This window comes from Lithobates pipiens, unplaced genomic scaffold, assembly GCF_037356315.1.
Source record: "Lithobates pipiens isolate NorthernLeopardFrog02 unplaced genomic scaffold, aLitPip1_a1.2 Scaffold_18, whole genome shotgun sequence".
Lineage (NCBI taxonomy): Eukaryota > Metazoa > Chordata > Amphibia > Anura > Ranidae > Lithobates > Lithobates pipiens.
Genome location: NW_027507758.1, coordinates 429,976,733 through 429,992,368, shown reverse-complemented (window position 1 = coordinate 429,992,368; position 15,636 = coordinate 429,976,733). Strand labels below are relative to the sequence as shown.

Here is a 15,636-nt window from a genome sequence, read left to right as displayed (position 1 = left end):
GTAACGGGTCTATATATCTCTGATGGTATTAACTTGCAGTAGACAGTTTGTCGTTATTGAAGCCATGTGCCTCCAGACCTCATGGAAGCCTGAATAGTTTTGTTGGGCCCAATAATTAAGTAAACCTGCAGAAAACTTTTTCCTTGTGATTGTTGATTCGACCAGAAGGAGGTTTCTCTCAAAAATGGCCCTATACACTGGGGCCCTGGTCACAGCAGGCTGGGTCGCTCTGAGGGTGTCCCATTATCAGTTAAATGCTGGGAACCATGGGGAGCCCCACACTAGAGGACTACAGTGGGTCATGTGCTTCACCCGCAATGGAGTACAAAGGGTTAAAAAGCGTACATGTTCCCTTGCTACACAACATTTCTGTCCTCACGGGTTCACTTTAAGCACAATTGGCAGGCTTGTCTCTCTAACTATTGCCCACTAAATGTAATGTAAAATAAAATGTGTAGATGTGTTTATTGTACGCTTGTTAATTATATTAGAAACACTTTTAGTAGTAGACAATACATACATTGTTAAAGGTCATTAGCAGTTTCTAGGCACACCAATTCCAGGAAAGCTGTAACTACCCTAGAAATCTGGTACCTGCCCACTCCTCCATTGTCCACCTAATATTTCCCCCCAGTCATATCCCACAGTCACTTTTGTGTGTAGAGGTCAGCAAAGAGAGTTCACCGTTCTTTCACATTTACACATTATTCTGTCATAGTAGTAGTAGCTGAGTATCTGCTGTAAAGAAAGAGAAAGGTTGGGGAAGTCCTGGGAGCAGTGAACGGTTCTCTATATAAAGCATAAGGAAGACAAACTCAGCTAAGCAGCTTCTCAGTTCACCAAGTGACCCCCAGAGAGCAGGACAATGAAAGGAGCTCCAACCTTCACCCATACAGCCTGGTGTAAGTTATCTCTACTCAGTATCACTGTCTATTTACTATTGACATTCTTAATTCAATCTAGCTAGATGTAAACTCATTTTTGATCAACGCTTTAATAGCTTCTACTTAGGTTCAAACCATCATAGAGCAATTTAAATGAATGTTTACCTGTTAAATTAGGTGCAGCTTATATATATGTATCTAATTGTTGATGATGGGGCAAACCTAAAGTAATCTAATGCAGCCACCACATCTAATGATTAGTATGCTGCAATATATACATTGCTTGGTTTTGGGTTTATTACTTATTTAAAGATGTATTAAAGCCAAAAGCAAACATTTATTATAGTGTAGTTTACCATTTCTTAGATTTGATGGCTTCATTCATTTTATTTTTTAGGCTTGCTTGCCTCTTTTTACATCTGCCGATCCAGCCAGTGAGACTGGCCATACATTATACAATTTTCTTGTACAATTTTTCTTTAGATTTACCAAAACCATATAATATGAGATTAAATCTAAACACTTTCCATTGGTGTGTAATCAGACAGGCCCTTGTACTACACAGTTGAAGGTAACTAAAGGAAATTGACTAAGAAAATGGTATAATGTACGGCCAGTTTAAAGCCCCATACACACTATCAGATTTTCTGCTGATTTTTTCCTTCAGATTTACCAAAACCATGTAGTGCAAGGGCCTGCCTGATTCCATACAAATTGGAAAGCCTAAGGTTTGACCTCATATTATATGGTTTTGGTAAATCTGAAGGAAAAAAATCAGCAGAAAATCTGATCTGTTTTTCAAAAGAACAAGCTCTCCAGCAGAATGTATCACTGCAGAGATAAGACAAACCATTTAACACTGACAGGGGTGCTTCCAATGATCAGCTTTTATTTACTTATGTAAAACCTTTATCCCAAAAGGAAAAAGCTATGTGACTGTAATGCCCTGTACACACGATTGGATTTTCCGACAACAAAAGTTGTATGTGAGCTTGTTGGCGGAAAGTCCGACCGTGTGTATGCTCCATGGAACATTTGTTGTCGGACTTTCCCCCAACAAATGTTGGCTAGCAGATTCTCAAATTTTCCACCAACAAATGTTTGTTGTCGGACTTTCCAATCCTGTGTACACAAGTCCGTCGGACAAAAGTCCACGCATGCTCAGAATCAAGTATGAGCTGGAGACATAACTAGCATGCGTAATGGAGATATCACGTACGTCTTGTAGGTCACTATGTTCGTAATTGTTGGCCAACATTTGTGTGACAATGTGTATGCAAGACAATTTGGAGCCAACATCCACGGTTTTGTTGTCGGAAAGTCCAATCATCTGTACAGGGCATAACTGATAATAAATAATTATCTGGAGTTTGATTTCAATGTGTTATTGTACTTAAATTTGTTATTTTAACATAATAAGCTTCCTGGAGATGTAGCAATTCGGGGTTGAGCCAAACAATTTACCACTTGACAGGGGAGCTTACAATGATCAGCTTTTATTAATTCATGTTAAACCTCTTTGTCCCACAGGGAAAAAAAAAGCTGTTGCTCTAACTGTTTATGTAACTGCAGTGCCAGCTGGAGTTTGGCTTTGCCAATTTGTTAGTGTATCTAAATCTGCTTGTGCATCTAACACTCCCATCCCCATAGACTGACAATGCTGCTACCCAAAGGTGAAAACAGAGCAGAAAAAAGCCTAGAAAAAACCCAAAACAATGCAGCCATCACATCTAAGTATTGGCGAGCTACAGTATATTATTACATTTTTGGATTTGGGTTTAAAACCACTTTAAATAAGCATCAAAATATATTAGTTCCATGTGCAGAAGTATTGTAAAGCATCTAGTCCAGCCTCTCTAAACGTGGATGTCTCCTGAGGTTGCTAGGGGTTCCTCGAGCAATGGCAAATGGATTTCCTACCTATGAATAGCAAATGGATCTCCTACCTATGAATGGCAAATTGATCTCCTACCTATGAATAGCAAATGGATCTCCTACCTATAAATAGCAAATAGACCTCCTACCTATGAATGGCAAAATGATCTCCTACCTATGCTAGGGAGCACTTCTACACTGACCACTAATGTTAGAGGATGCCGATTTTACTGTCTACCTTTAATTTTGATTATGATTATTTATTTAAATGCTAGATTACTAAAAATGTTGTTGTATAGAGCAGGAATGTGTCAAAAAATCATCTTCCAAGGGTGTCAAATAATCATGGTATGACAAATTATTTATTCTTACATTTAAAATGTTCTACATTTTAGAGATCACAGTAATAGCCCACATAACTATTTTTAGCAAGGGTTCCTGAAAACCTGAAAAATATTTCAAGATTCCCTTTGTGGTAAAGAGACAGGAAGGCTGATTCAGTCTAGATTTATGATTTTATGTTTATTCGATAGTTGATGAACTGCCTTAAACTAATGAGTTTATTTATTTATTGAAATGTATTTAATTATGAAATCACATTATGGTAAATAATAGAAGATGAGGATGTCTTAGGATGGCCAAATAATATTTTGCTTTTGGATTGGTTGAAAGATATTGAGATTAACCATGCAAACATTTCCTACTACTTTCTTAAATCTGAGTGACCGTGTAAATCAAGGATCCTCAAACTACGGCCCTCCACCTACAGATCTACGCATCCCATGAGGCATTGTAAAACTCTGACATTCACAGACATGACTAGGCATGATGGGAATTGTAGTTTCTGAACAACTGGAGGGCCGTAGTTTGAAGACCCCTGGTGTAAATGAAGCATGTAAATAGTTTGTGTATATATGAAGGCTATAGAGTTACAGAACATTATAAAACAATATAGAAAATCTTAGTAGGAAATTGGAGGTTTGGTCACCTTCTACTTAAATGTCTAACTACAGCAGAAGACTTCATGGACACTGGGTAAGCAATACAAAGATCAAAATTGTTGTGCTTGTGCTGCCAATTATTAATACAATTTACAATGAAAGAAATTTCATTATTTGGTTCAGTTTTATCCAATTAGAAATCTTATATGCCCACGTTTTTTTTGAGGTCCAGACTGTCTCCAAGAAGGACAGGACACAATAACCGTTTTCCTCATTACAATATATAACTGACTTTCTACACCATGTTGTCATCATAGCTTAGTATTATGTTTGTTTGTGTGCAGGCTGTTGGATCCTCGGGATAATTGTAGTGCTTGGACAGTCAAATCTGGCAGAGAGCAAACCAACCATTCAGACTGTTAACTTTGAATCCTGCTACAATATATCCAAGAGATTGGTGAATGTGGTAGTGGATACCCTCTCACAGTTACAGGTAAGAATGATATAACGTTGTCTTTGTGGGTACGAAAGCATCCCAATCGTGGGGAATTGAATTGTGGGTACGAAAGCATCCCAATTGCTAATGTTAGCTTATCTTTCCAAAAGCAAGGCTTAAACGTCTTAACGTCAATGTAAATCCAATACTTTTTTTCTAGTTTAGGATACAATGTGAAGGCATTAGAACCCCTGGTACACATGGGCCTGAATATAGGTTCAACTGAAAACCTGCTGGTTCAACTAAAACCTGCTGCCATTCAGCCCGTGTGCATACCAGCCTGTCAAACAGAAGCCAGTCGAACGGGCATGCTGGAAAACCAGCTTCCAGTCGGTATCCGATCAATGATGGCAGGTAATGGATGTCAGTATAGCAAGCTCCTTCCAAGCTCCTCGAGTTTTTTTTTTTGTTCAGCCTGCTGGGTTGAATGAAAAAAAAAAATAAAGTGTGTACCAGGCTTTAGACAGTAGACCTCCTTACTTTGGAAAGGTTTCCTCCTACATCCTGATGGGTCTCCAGGAAGTAAAGGGAAATTTCCCTGATGCCACATGGACTGCAAAAAAATGGCAGGAGTCTTAACCCTTCCCTACTTCATCCAAAATGAAAAAGTTATGGCTTTGCATACACATAAGCCTTCTTCACACTAGCCCTCATGGTAAAATGCAACATTTAGCATGCAGCTGTCAGTGTGAGGTCCAGGAGGAGTTGGTGCAATACGTGTTTCAGTGCATCACAATGTTTACTTTTTAACTTTCTTTTAGTGAAAATCAGTGTTAATTTAGTCAACTAAAATATTTTCGTCGACTAAATTAATACTATTTTAGTAGACTAAAATACAACTAAAACTCAAACAATTGAGTTGACTAGCATACGACCAAAATTAAAATGGCACTTTAATCAAAAGACGTGCAGCTGTCAGTGGGAGGTCCAGGAGGAGTTGGTGCAATGCGTGTTTCAGTGCATCACAATGTTTGCTTTTTTAACTTTCTTTTAGTGACAATCAGTGTTAATTTAGTCAACTAAAATATTTTCGTAGACTAAATTAATACTATTTTAGTAAACTAAAATATGACTAAAACTCAAACAATTGAGCTGACTAAAATACGACAAAATTTAAAATGGCATTTTAGTCAAAAGACTAAAATACGACTAAAAGGAAAACAATTGAGATGACTAAAAAAAAATACTAAAACTAAAATCCCATTTTAGTCAAAAGACTAAAATACGATTAAAACTAAAATCCCATTTTAGTCAAAAGACTATAACTAAAACTAAATTGAAATTGGACATCAAAATTAACACTGCACTATCACATAAAAATATGTAGGGGGCATCTACTAAGCGGCTTAAAAAAAAAGGGGGGGGGGCTTTAATTTATTTATTTTTTCTAGATATTTAATGTTGGTAATATATTTAGGTAATATGTGCCATGGCATTACAGTCAATAGAGTTTACATTTTTATTTATTTTTTATATTTGTCAAAAAACAATATTTTTGTTTGTTTATGAAAGTGGTTTTATTTATAAATACGTTATATATCACAATGGCTAAATCTGTGTCTGTAGTGCATGTTCAAACCTTAATACCATAAAAAACATGTTATTCAATTTTTACTCCAGGAGTATATAATGAGTTTGGCAATTCTAAAGAAATGCTTAAATAATGCATTGAAATTTAACTAAACCCATTAGATGTTAGTCGACTAAAATGTACTGGAGATTTTAGTTGACTAAAATACGACTAAAACGAAAACATTTCAGATGACTTATGACTAAAATATGACTAAAACTAAAATGGAATTTTAGTCAAAAGACTAAATCAAAAATGTAGCTTACTCCTTACACTAGTGATCATGGCCTATGGGATTTGTAGTGTGCATAGAACAGTGCATGACCACAGCTAAGCTGCACTGTTTGTTACAAACAAATGGAAGTGAGGGGGAAAGGAGAGGTTCAGGAGCTCATGGAGGACATTACAAGCAGGCATAAAAACACAGTAAGAAACAATGTTATGACAAATAGATTACAGGGCCAAGTAGCACATGCTTATCGATTATTTTTGGAAAAGAAAGATATTCAATTTCCCTTTAACGATTATTATATTAGGAGCACAGTCCAGAATTAGGTCTTTTAACCAGTCTGCTCAGTGGAGCTTTGTCAATAGCTGTGAATGTTAAAAAAAATCTATAAGAGCCAATCACACATCACAGTGAAAAACATTGAGGCTTTATGACCACTTTAAGCCGGCTTCTGATGGACAGGCTACCAGCCTTAACTTCAGCAAAGTGAACTCTGATTGGCTTTTGTGGATTAGTATTATTCAGTTAACTTTCTGCACCCTTATTGCATATGGTAGATTGTCTGATAAAAACTAATAAGCAACTTTACAGGAGCAAGTTATTTAGCCTGGATTGGTGAATTGAGACAGTTCTCTCATTGCCCTCATTCAGCCTGCGGGGCTGAATAAGAGAAATCTATGTTTGTATGGCTAGGCTTATTGTTGTTTTTCAACCATCAATAGTATAGCAAGTATAAAAGACACACTGTCTGCGTGGACTGGTGAGAAGTGTTGTAATCATGTAATAAGAAGTTTCTTGGCAATGGAAATTTCACTTACTGTACAATGCAAATTTATATACCTTGGACTTGTTTTGTCTGAAAAAACTTGCTCTAGGATGTTATCTAATGAATTCATGCAAATGTGTCCAAGATAAACATTATAAAGAATTGGCAAACTAGATTCCAAGTCTTGTGCAAAAGACAGGGGGGGGGGGGGGGGGGGGGCAATTTCCCATCAAGAAAATAGGGCTTTGCTTCCATATAACATAACATTCTTTTTCTTTATTCTTTAGAACCCCTGAAAAAGAAATATGGGTTCTGACACGGACGATGCTGGCTCTGAAGCATCATCCTTGTTCTGATGCTGAAGGTGCCAAGTACCTGGAACTAGAATACATGTCAGACTCTAGAGACTTTACTGGTTGCAAACTTGTTTCAGGTTGGTGGCAATAGGTTCAGTTTCAGATGCTACATTGGGTAGTAATGGCAAGATCAGGAAGAGAATTTAAAAATTCTTTATTTATTTTTTAGATAGTGATAGTTAATATTAAATTAAATTATAGTATCTGAGCAAAATAATAAAAAGTTTGTGTTGCGCTTATAAGGCAACATAATATGCATTCTGTGTACAAATTAATTCTGAAGTCTTTATATATATATATATATATATATATATATATATATATAATTCATTTGTACACAGAATGTATATTATGTTGCCTTATAGGCGCAAGCTCTGATCTTGCCATTACTACCCAATGTAGCATCTGAAACTGAACCTATTGGCACCAACCTGAAACAAGTTTGCAACCAGTAAAGTCTAGAGCTGTGTTCATGCACTGTTCTATCCAACATTTTTTGCTCACTATACCCTATAGAAGTAGGGTATAAAACAGTGTTTTGGCTGCTATCACTTACCGGTAGGAGTTCATAACGTGGAGCATCCAGTTAACTATAGTATGGGGGTGTTCAGATCCACTAATGGTGTGAGTTCCAACAACATTTTAGTATTTTACCAAATTTTAGGGGGAACAAAATTAGCAGGTTTTTAATGTTTTACCTGTCATGGCAGTGTGAGAATGTCCTACTGTCACTAATACAGTCTATTTCCCCCCAGTAGCCTGCAACTGAATCTGAGAGCAGGTATCCAAAGCTCCCCAGCTGAGTCAGACCAATAGCTCTGTAAACAGCAAGGAGTGTGAGCTTTGTTGATTGAGTGGCCGTGGGACATTTTTACACTGATATGATGTAAGATCTTAAAAACCCGTTTTGCTATTTTCCCATGAGTGAACTCTTTACGCAAGGACCTTGACAATTGGAATAATTTGGTGATTTCCTGGTTCCCTAAAGGCAATGTCCTAAAAATGAATGTGATGTCTCCGTTGTTGTATTTGCTTCAGACCTTGCTTGTTCATGTTCCCCCGTGCCTTCTTCCACTCAGTTTCATCAGATTTATATGTTGTGGAAAACCAACTTGTATTAGTAGAGATGTCCTGATCAGAGCTATAGTTAGAGTAGTGGGGTTACTAGATTCAGCCTACTATTATGGTGCAAGTGGAAGATTGGTGCAGACATTACAAGTTCAAATAATGGGTTTTGCTAGAGCAAGATTGTTCTTCTGTCCCACTAGCTGGTGTACCTTGGGCAGGATAGCATTCAATTAAATCTTTGCATTAACAGGCCCAACACTTTGTGAATTTTATAATATTCTCTTCTTAGCATTCAGAGTTTCCCTTGTCCCAGGACACCCATGATAGGACACCCTGAGTTTCTCCCAAATCATCAAAGTTCTTATCCTCAAACAAGCGGAAACATTTTTTTTCTATTTCTGAAGGGTTTAATGTCCCTGCACTTGCATGGTCACAGTAGAAATTATGCCACTTTTTGCTTACCTATACCCCAACAATTCCTTTGGGCAATTCACATTTTTTGAGGAGTTCTGTCAAAGTTAAGGGCCACTGTGATGTACCATAAATCTCTCTTATCAACCATACATTCACAAACTGATCCTGAGTTTCTCAATAAGTGAGGGAGAGAATTACAACTTACATTTATGGAAGAATAAAAGAATAGAATATTGTTTTTCACTCAAAAAGCCTCCATCTGTAATAAGTATCAGGAGATTACCTATAAAATAGTGGCCAGAGTCAGGGGCTACTCCATTAGTCTTCCTATAGCAGAGTGTCTCTTGCTGGCATTGTAGAACACATACAGGTTCTCTTTTACATGTTTTTTTTTTTTTTTACTGTTCTGTACTAAGGATCTTCTAGCAGCAAGCTATGGAATTCATAACTTAGCCAATAGGGATTTCTCTGTCTAATAAGCCCATTGCATGCGGTTTGCCAGGGTAAATGACAATTAGGAAATAGAAGATCTTACCATGACCCTTAGAGATTAGACTGCAGAGCAGATTAAGAGGTGCTGTTATTGGGGGAAATTTACAGTAAATGCTCATCCAAATATAGCCAATGTGTATAGGAGCTAAGATTTCCTCTCTGACCCTATTACCCTATCCTTCTCCCTACTCTTTCCACATTGTAGAGGAAAAAACAACCTCTCTCTTGTTTTTTCCCCTTTCTAGAAATTCTGTTTCTTCACTCTTTGCTTCCCATGATTCCTTAGGGTGGTGCTACTCCCGTTTTGTTTTCCCTAGGTCCTACTTCCCTTTTTTGTTTCAACTCATGGAGTTTCCCCCAGTTATTCAATTTAACAATTTAAAAATGTGAGTGGGTGGGTGATGATGGTGTAATTTTGTATATAAATGAATATGGGCTTTAGGCAACAGCACATCCCATGCCAATTAAAGGAAATATATAGGGATTTTTCTAATTAATATGTTCAGGGCTAAAAAATATCAGTCAAATAGTGATACTTCCCCATTGCTACTACTTTCTATAAATAGTACAAAGAAATAAAACATGGATTTAAAAACCTTTAAGCTTCAAATAAACTCAAACTAATTAAAACTTCCCTTACATTTACCTCTGAGTCTGATTCAATAAACAGGAAGCAAAGCAAGAAGTGCAGTAAGCCATAGCAACCACCCAGAATTAACTTTACTTTAAAGGTTAAGTCCACCTTTAAAAATAATAATAATTGCATATATTTTTGCAGAAAAAAATGTGCATTTATTATTATTTTTTTGCATAGGAACTTGCATAGCATTGCATTTGCGATCAGTGGAGTTACACCAAGTTACATACAGACTACACCTTAAATACAGGTCTAATATGCTGCAAAAGATGGAGTTAACAGACCATTAATAGATTTTATTTGCCCAATATGGACATCCCCTTTGCACATCTAACTTTGTTCCTTTGGCTATTTTTTTTTAACAAGTTTATAAGTCTTTAAATAATGTTCCAACGTGACTGAGAGCCGGAGCCAGCTGTGCCCACCCCCTCTCTTGCCAGGTCCTCCAGTGAGCACTGGAGAAACAGAGCAGAGAGTGGGGACTGACAGTCACTGCTCTCCACTCTGAGCAGAGTTCTGAGCGATCAGTGGTCAAGTGATTGCTCACTTCTCAGTCTTAGAGCCAATGTGGGACAGCTGCAGCATAGAGGTAAGTATGTAGGTTTATTTTTTAAAAACCCCAAATTTATCCTTGAATTAAGTTTAGTTGTTACTATGAGAATAATTGCAAAAAAAGCTATTTAACTCACAATGCATATACTTGTGTCTTTTATCAGAACCTAAGTGAGGATTTTAACTGCTCCTACACCACTATCGATCTTCAATACGATCCGCATGAAATGCATACATTAAATGCATGTCTCCCACAGGTATGAGACGTTGCAAAATGTTACTAACCATTGATCTTTAAAATGTTATAGTTTTTGTAGTATAGAAGCACCCTGAAAAATGTATGGTTATGCAAATACAGACTGAAAAGCCAGCTCTAGGTGCACATTATGCAAAGTAAGGTGCTATTTTTTTAAATAATTGCCTAGATGCCTTCACAATCAAGACAATCCTATTAAAAATATTATACATTATATATATATATATATATATATATATATATATATATATATATATATATATATATATATATACAGACACTATATATGTGTATATATATATATATAATAATATAATATATAATAGTGTATATTTATATACACTATTATTTTTACTAGTTTTAAATGTCATGGATAAATGAGTGTCTGGCTGTAAAGTACTGCAGACCGCAATATTACACACTGTTGATTTTCAACATGAACTCCTAACATACAAGCAGGAGCCAGTGGCAGTGACACCTGCTTCAATGACTATTAGCTCAGCTTGTTAAATTGTACTTTATCACTGCTATTATAGCAGTTTTGTGTCCTACTTGTCTAAATAGGTATAGTAAGTTAAAAGTAAAAAGTGAGTTTTTGCTAAATAATGATTCCCTTTTTCATTCCCTCCATGTTTCTCCTGAAGCTATTCATTTTTAGGTATTTAAATGAATGACAATAAATGTCATAAGATATGTTTTAAAAAGGCACACGGTATAATATCATATATAAATGGTACCTAGACCCCCTATTTAGGTATATTTTATGTGTTGCTCCTATTGTATCCCTAGATAATTATATTTAAAGAGTATGTAAACGCAATATGCGATGTTAAAGTGTTTGTTATCCCAGCATTTCATATTCCCGATATGTGCCTGATGTACCATGTACTTGTATGAGAAAGTATCCTGTTTTCTTTGTATTTCTTCCTTTGTGTGAAATCCCTGGTGTTCCTGACAGTCATTCCACTTTCCTATTAAAAATTTACCACTCTAAGCAAGGGAGCACACCATGGTCAGTTCTCTAGCTGTGCTGAGTACTTAGCCTGCTCCTCCCCCCTCCCCACACAGACATTCACTGGGAAAACTAGTGTGGTGCCGTTTCTCCTCCCTGAGCCTTTTATGTAGCTGAGGACAGAGGGTATGTGATCACTTATTTAAAAAAAGGGGGAAAATATATTTTTTTCTATTCTTTACGTTTTTGCTTTTAAAAATATATAGACATTTAAATTATTGGTCGACAAGAGCGGCTTTGTTTGTCTTCCCCCTTCTCATTTTACAACTGCTGCAAAAAATCTTAGACCACTTTCACACGATCTTAGACCCCTTTCAGGTGTTTTTCAGGGTCTAAAGAGCTAAAAATAGTGCCTGTAAAGTGTTTCAAAAACACTTCCCCTGCCACCCAATATGAAAGCCCGAGTGCTTTCACGCTGGGGCGCTGCGCTGGCAGGACGTTAAAAAAAGTCCTGCAAGCAGCATCTTTGCGGCGGTGGAGGAGTGGTGTATACAGCGCTCCTCCACTGCCCCTGCCTATTGAAATGAATGGGCACCACTGCCGAAGCGTCTGGGAAGCGATTCAGCTAGTGGGGGTTAAAAGCGCTCTGCTAGTGGCCGAATAGCCCCACTAAAATGACGGTAAATTGCCGCTAAAACTAGCAGCGCTTTACCGCTAACGCTGCCCGTGGCTCAGTGTGAAAGGGATCTTAAGAATCAGTTGTTTTCTTGCTTAATAAAACACATGTAAAAAGTACAGTAATTTATAGCATCTAATATTCCTTTTTTTATTGATCTGACACAAGTGAATTTAAATCACGTAGGTAAATGTACTTTGCAAACCTTCATGTGGCCTCTCTAGGGGTTTTAAGCTCTAAAAAGCCGCACAACCATGCACACAGCTCATCATTCACTTTTGCCATGTGGGATAATGTGCCATGTGGGCATGTGTATTCCCCCATTCAGCTGCCTTTATAGCTTAAGAGGAGCAGTTGAGAGGTAGTAAAAATGTAGCTCAACTGTGTTTTTACTGCCCACCATCTGCAAATGTAGTGCACTTACTGGCTTTGGTGTATAATTAAATAAGCTGAACAACACATATAATTAAACACAAAAATGTTTTTTCTTTTCCTTACAGACTTGCATCTGCTCCAACATTAACAAACCGGTGACTGATAAGGTAGGTCTGCAAACTACAAAAATATAGCTTTGAGCTGAAACCAATATTTCTCATAATTCCCAATTTTGTATTTGCCCACCTGGGAGTTTTGGGTGTTCCCGCCCACCTTGGACTTGTTCAGCTCTATCTTTTTTATTTTTTTTACCTGTAAATATAATCAATGTCAGATAGCTCTCAGCCTTGCCATAAATGATTTACTTATACATTCATCTCTTTTCTTACAGGACCGGTGCCTGATGTCTATCCATTCAGACCTAAAAACGTTTAAAAGTAAACTACAAAGTGTAAATCTAACCCTTCCACCACTTAATAAAGTCACAGAGGAAATGATGGGGGTAAGTAATACAGAAAACAGGATTCAGGGCCCTTCATATGAAATTGCCTTCAGCATCAGACATTTCTTACTGCCAGTAAATGGGAAGACAGTCAAAAATGAATAAATGTCAACACCATGTCCATTGCCTTACTGCATGCACCCTTTGTTGGTAGCCTGAACAAGAAGAGTAGATGCTTCTCCCCACTTGTCACATAGGTGGAAAATAAAATCTATTGCCAGCTAAGCTGGGTTTTGTGCCAATTGTACCATTAGTTACAAATAAAGTACAGACTGTAGTTATTGAAGTCAGTTTGTACAATTACAAACACCAAAGGTTGTATTAAAAATAAAAGCAATTCACCCAATGAAAGTGCATATACATTCATTCTGTGTGAATGGGGCAAAAAAAACAACAAAAAAAAACAACAAAAAAAAACAATTGTTATTAGGCTGTTTCCTTTGCTGGATATACAGTGTGTTTTTCACTGATTCAAAATGGAAAATACCACATTTGGCCACTAGATGGTGCTACTATTTAGTGTCACCTAGTGGCCAAATGTGGTATTTATTTGCATTTGAATCACTGCGCTATAGCCAAATGAAAGCTACAGCACGGCCTGCTAGTTCTGTGGAGGGTGTCATATGACATCCTCCCATGATTGTGCCTGGCAGTACTACCTGCCCAGAACTGGCAGGCTGTGCAGTAGCTGTCATTTGGCTATAACTACTTTTTTAGTAGTCTGCACAGTATTGCACCCGTGATCAGCAGATTGCAGGTGTGATGCCAGGCTCCTGCAGACTGTCTGTGTAGATGTCTGTCCATACCTCCTATACAGGCAAACAGTTATTGAGTGACAGGAACTACCAAAAGCAACTCATCAGCGCCCTGGTAGTTCATTGAGAATTACAAGTCGCAAAGGCTGTTGGTACTTGTTGTTCATTCATTCACATAACTCTGTGGGTTAATCATGGGGGTGGAGCCCCTCATGACCAAGCTCGTTTTGAATACTGACAGCAGGTGTGGGGAGAAAATCCCTGGCCCGCTGTCACAGGAAGTGGGGAGAATCGGAGGGAGAGCAGGCAGATGCTGAATGTGTTACGCGTTACACCCTAAATATGGGTGTAACATGTAACATGTTCATAAAGGTGAACTTAATCTTTAAAGTGTCACTAAATCCACATCATAAAAAAACTGTACTACATGATGTTTATACTTACTGTGAGATTCATTTTCTGTATTCTGCAAAAAAAACTGGTTGATCCTGCTGCTCTCTATCTCCACCTTCTGTCCATGTCCCCATTTCAGCTAGGGATTTTGCAGCTGTGGAGGCAGCTCTACACATGCTCAGTTTTCAGTGTATTTTCTACCCTGAGCATTTCCTCCCTATCACATCTGAGCAGGCCATGTGACTATAGAGTCACACAGGTGTATACACAGTGGTAAATGACAGCCCACTCCACCCTTCCTCCACTAACCAGCTAAACACAATAGGGGATTTTACATGTAGATTAATGGAGGCTTTACCACCCTCTTATTATAAGTCTAAGGGGAGTGACTGGGGCCTGTGACTGGCAGAAATCCACCCACACCATGTTATTTCCACAAAATAATAAAGATTTAAATAAAAATATATATTTGTATGCCAATTTTAAAACTGTTTATTAATATTATTTATTTATTTATTTTTACTATGTATTCCAAAGGCTGTTTATTTTTATTTTGAACATGTGACCATGAGCAGAGGACTAGAAGCTCCTCTTGCTTATGTTTCCCTGCAGATAGGCTGGAAAAAAGAGCTGGGTCATGTGACAGTTGTATATTGATTAGGAAAAAGGTACTTAGATGTGTTTTTTTTTTTATATTAAAATAATTACAGTGCTATCATCCACAGACAGAAATAGAAGGGACAATGTACATTAAGCAGTGTTTTTAATATTACTTTATGTCAATAAAAAAGTGCATATTTTTAAACGTGCATGTATAAAAACGACAAGAAAGACAAGATGAATGGGTTGTCATTTTCAGGCTGCACTAAAAATTTTATTTGATGTCACTCCGGCTGTAAGTCAGACCCTAATATTTTCAGCCATAGATGTATCGCAGCTTGATGAAGAGCTAATGGCTTTGCATGTCAAATCAAGGTTCAAATTCTAATGTTCCTCTATGTATAATTGCAGGCATTAAAAAGGTATGATGATGGAATGGAGGGGAAGACAGAATCCTACTCACAGTATAATCGTAAAATCATCCAGTGTACTGCGATCCTCAAATTTCAGCGGAGGGCAATCACCATATCCCGAATATTCAGCTACCTGAAAGATGAAGCCTCAAAGCGTCTCAGCCATTGAAATGCTAACACACCCATAGAACAGCAATGATAACACAATGTAACACTGACAAATGCAGGCATTTTAATGTGGTAAAGCACAACATGTAATGTTCAGTAACCCAGAGCCACCACTGATCTTTCATCCTAAACTGCTCAGATGCTCTAGGTTACTGCACCCCACTTGCTCTTTGCCCATCAGACACTTTTAATCAATGGAATTCACCAAAGTTGCTCCTTTTTAGCAGTGAAAAGAGCAAAGCGGAAGTGCAAATGCACTAACTTAT

The 15,636-nt window shown here is 37.4% G+C and overlaps 1 protein-coding gene across 1 annotated transcript; it reads left to right on the top strand.

The window, feature by feature from the left end:
- The first annotated feature begins 266 nt into the window (after positions 1-266).
- On the top strand, positions 267-15,371 carry IL12A (interleukin 12A). The gene is made up of 6 exons (XM_077485142.1): positions 267-294; positions 4,045-4,193; positions 10,445-10,537; positions 12,665-12,706; positions 12,931-13,041; positions 15,201-15,371. Exons 1-6 carry the CDS (start codon positions 267-269, stop codon positions 15,369-15,371), a joined length of 594 nt encoding a protein of 197 aa, XP_077341268.1.
- Positions 15,372-15,636: the final 265 nt, after the last annotated feature.

What these genes read in the sequence shown, in the direction of transcription:
- IL12A (XM_077485142.1), top strand. Translation starts at nt 267, where the DNA reads ATGGGGAGCCCCACACTAGAGGACTACA. An exon ending in TAAATGCATGTCTCCCACAG is followed by an intron (nt 10,538 to 12,664) that starts GTATGAGACGTT and finishes TTTTCCTTACAG; the next exon opens with ACTTGCATCTGCTCCAACAT. An exon ending in ACAAACCGGTGACTGATAAG is followed by an intron (nt 12,707 to 12,930) that starts GTAGGTCTGCAA and finishes CTTTTCTTACAG; the next exon opens with GACCGGTGCCTGATGTCTAT.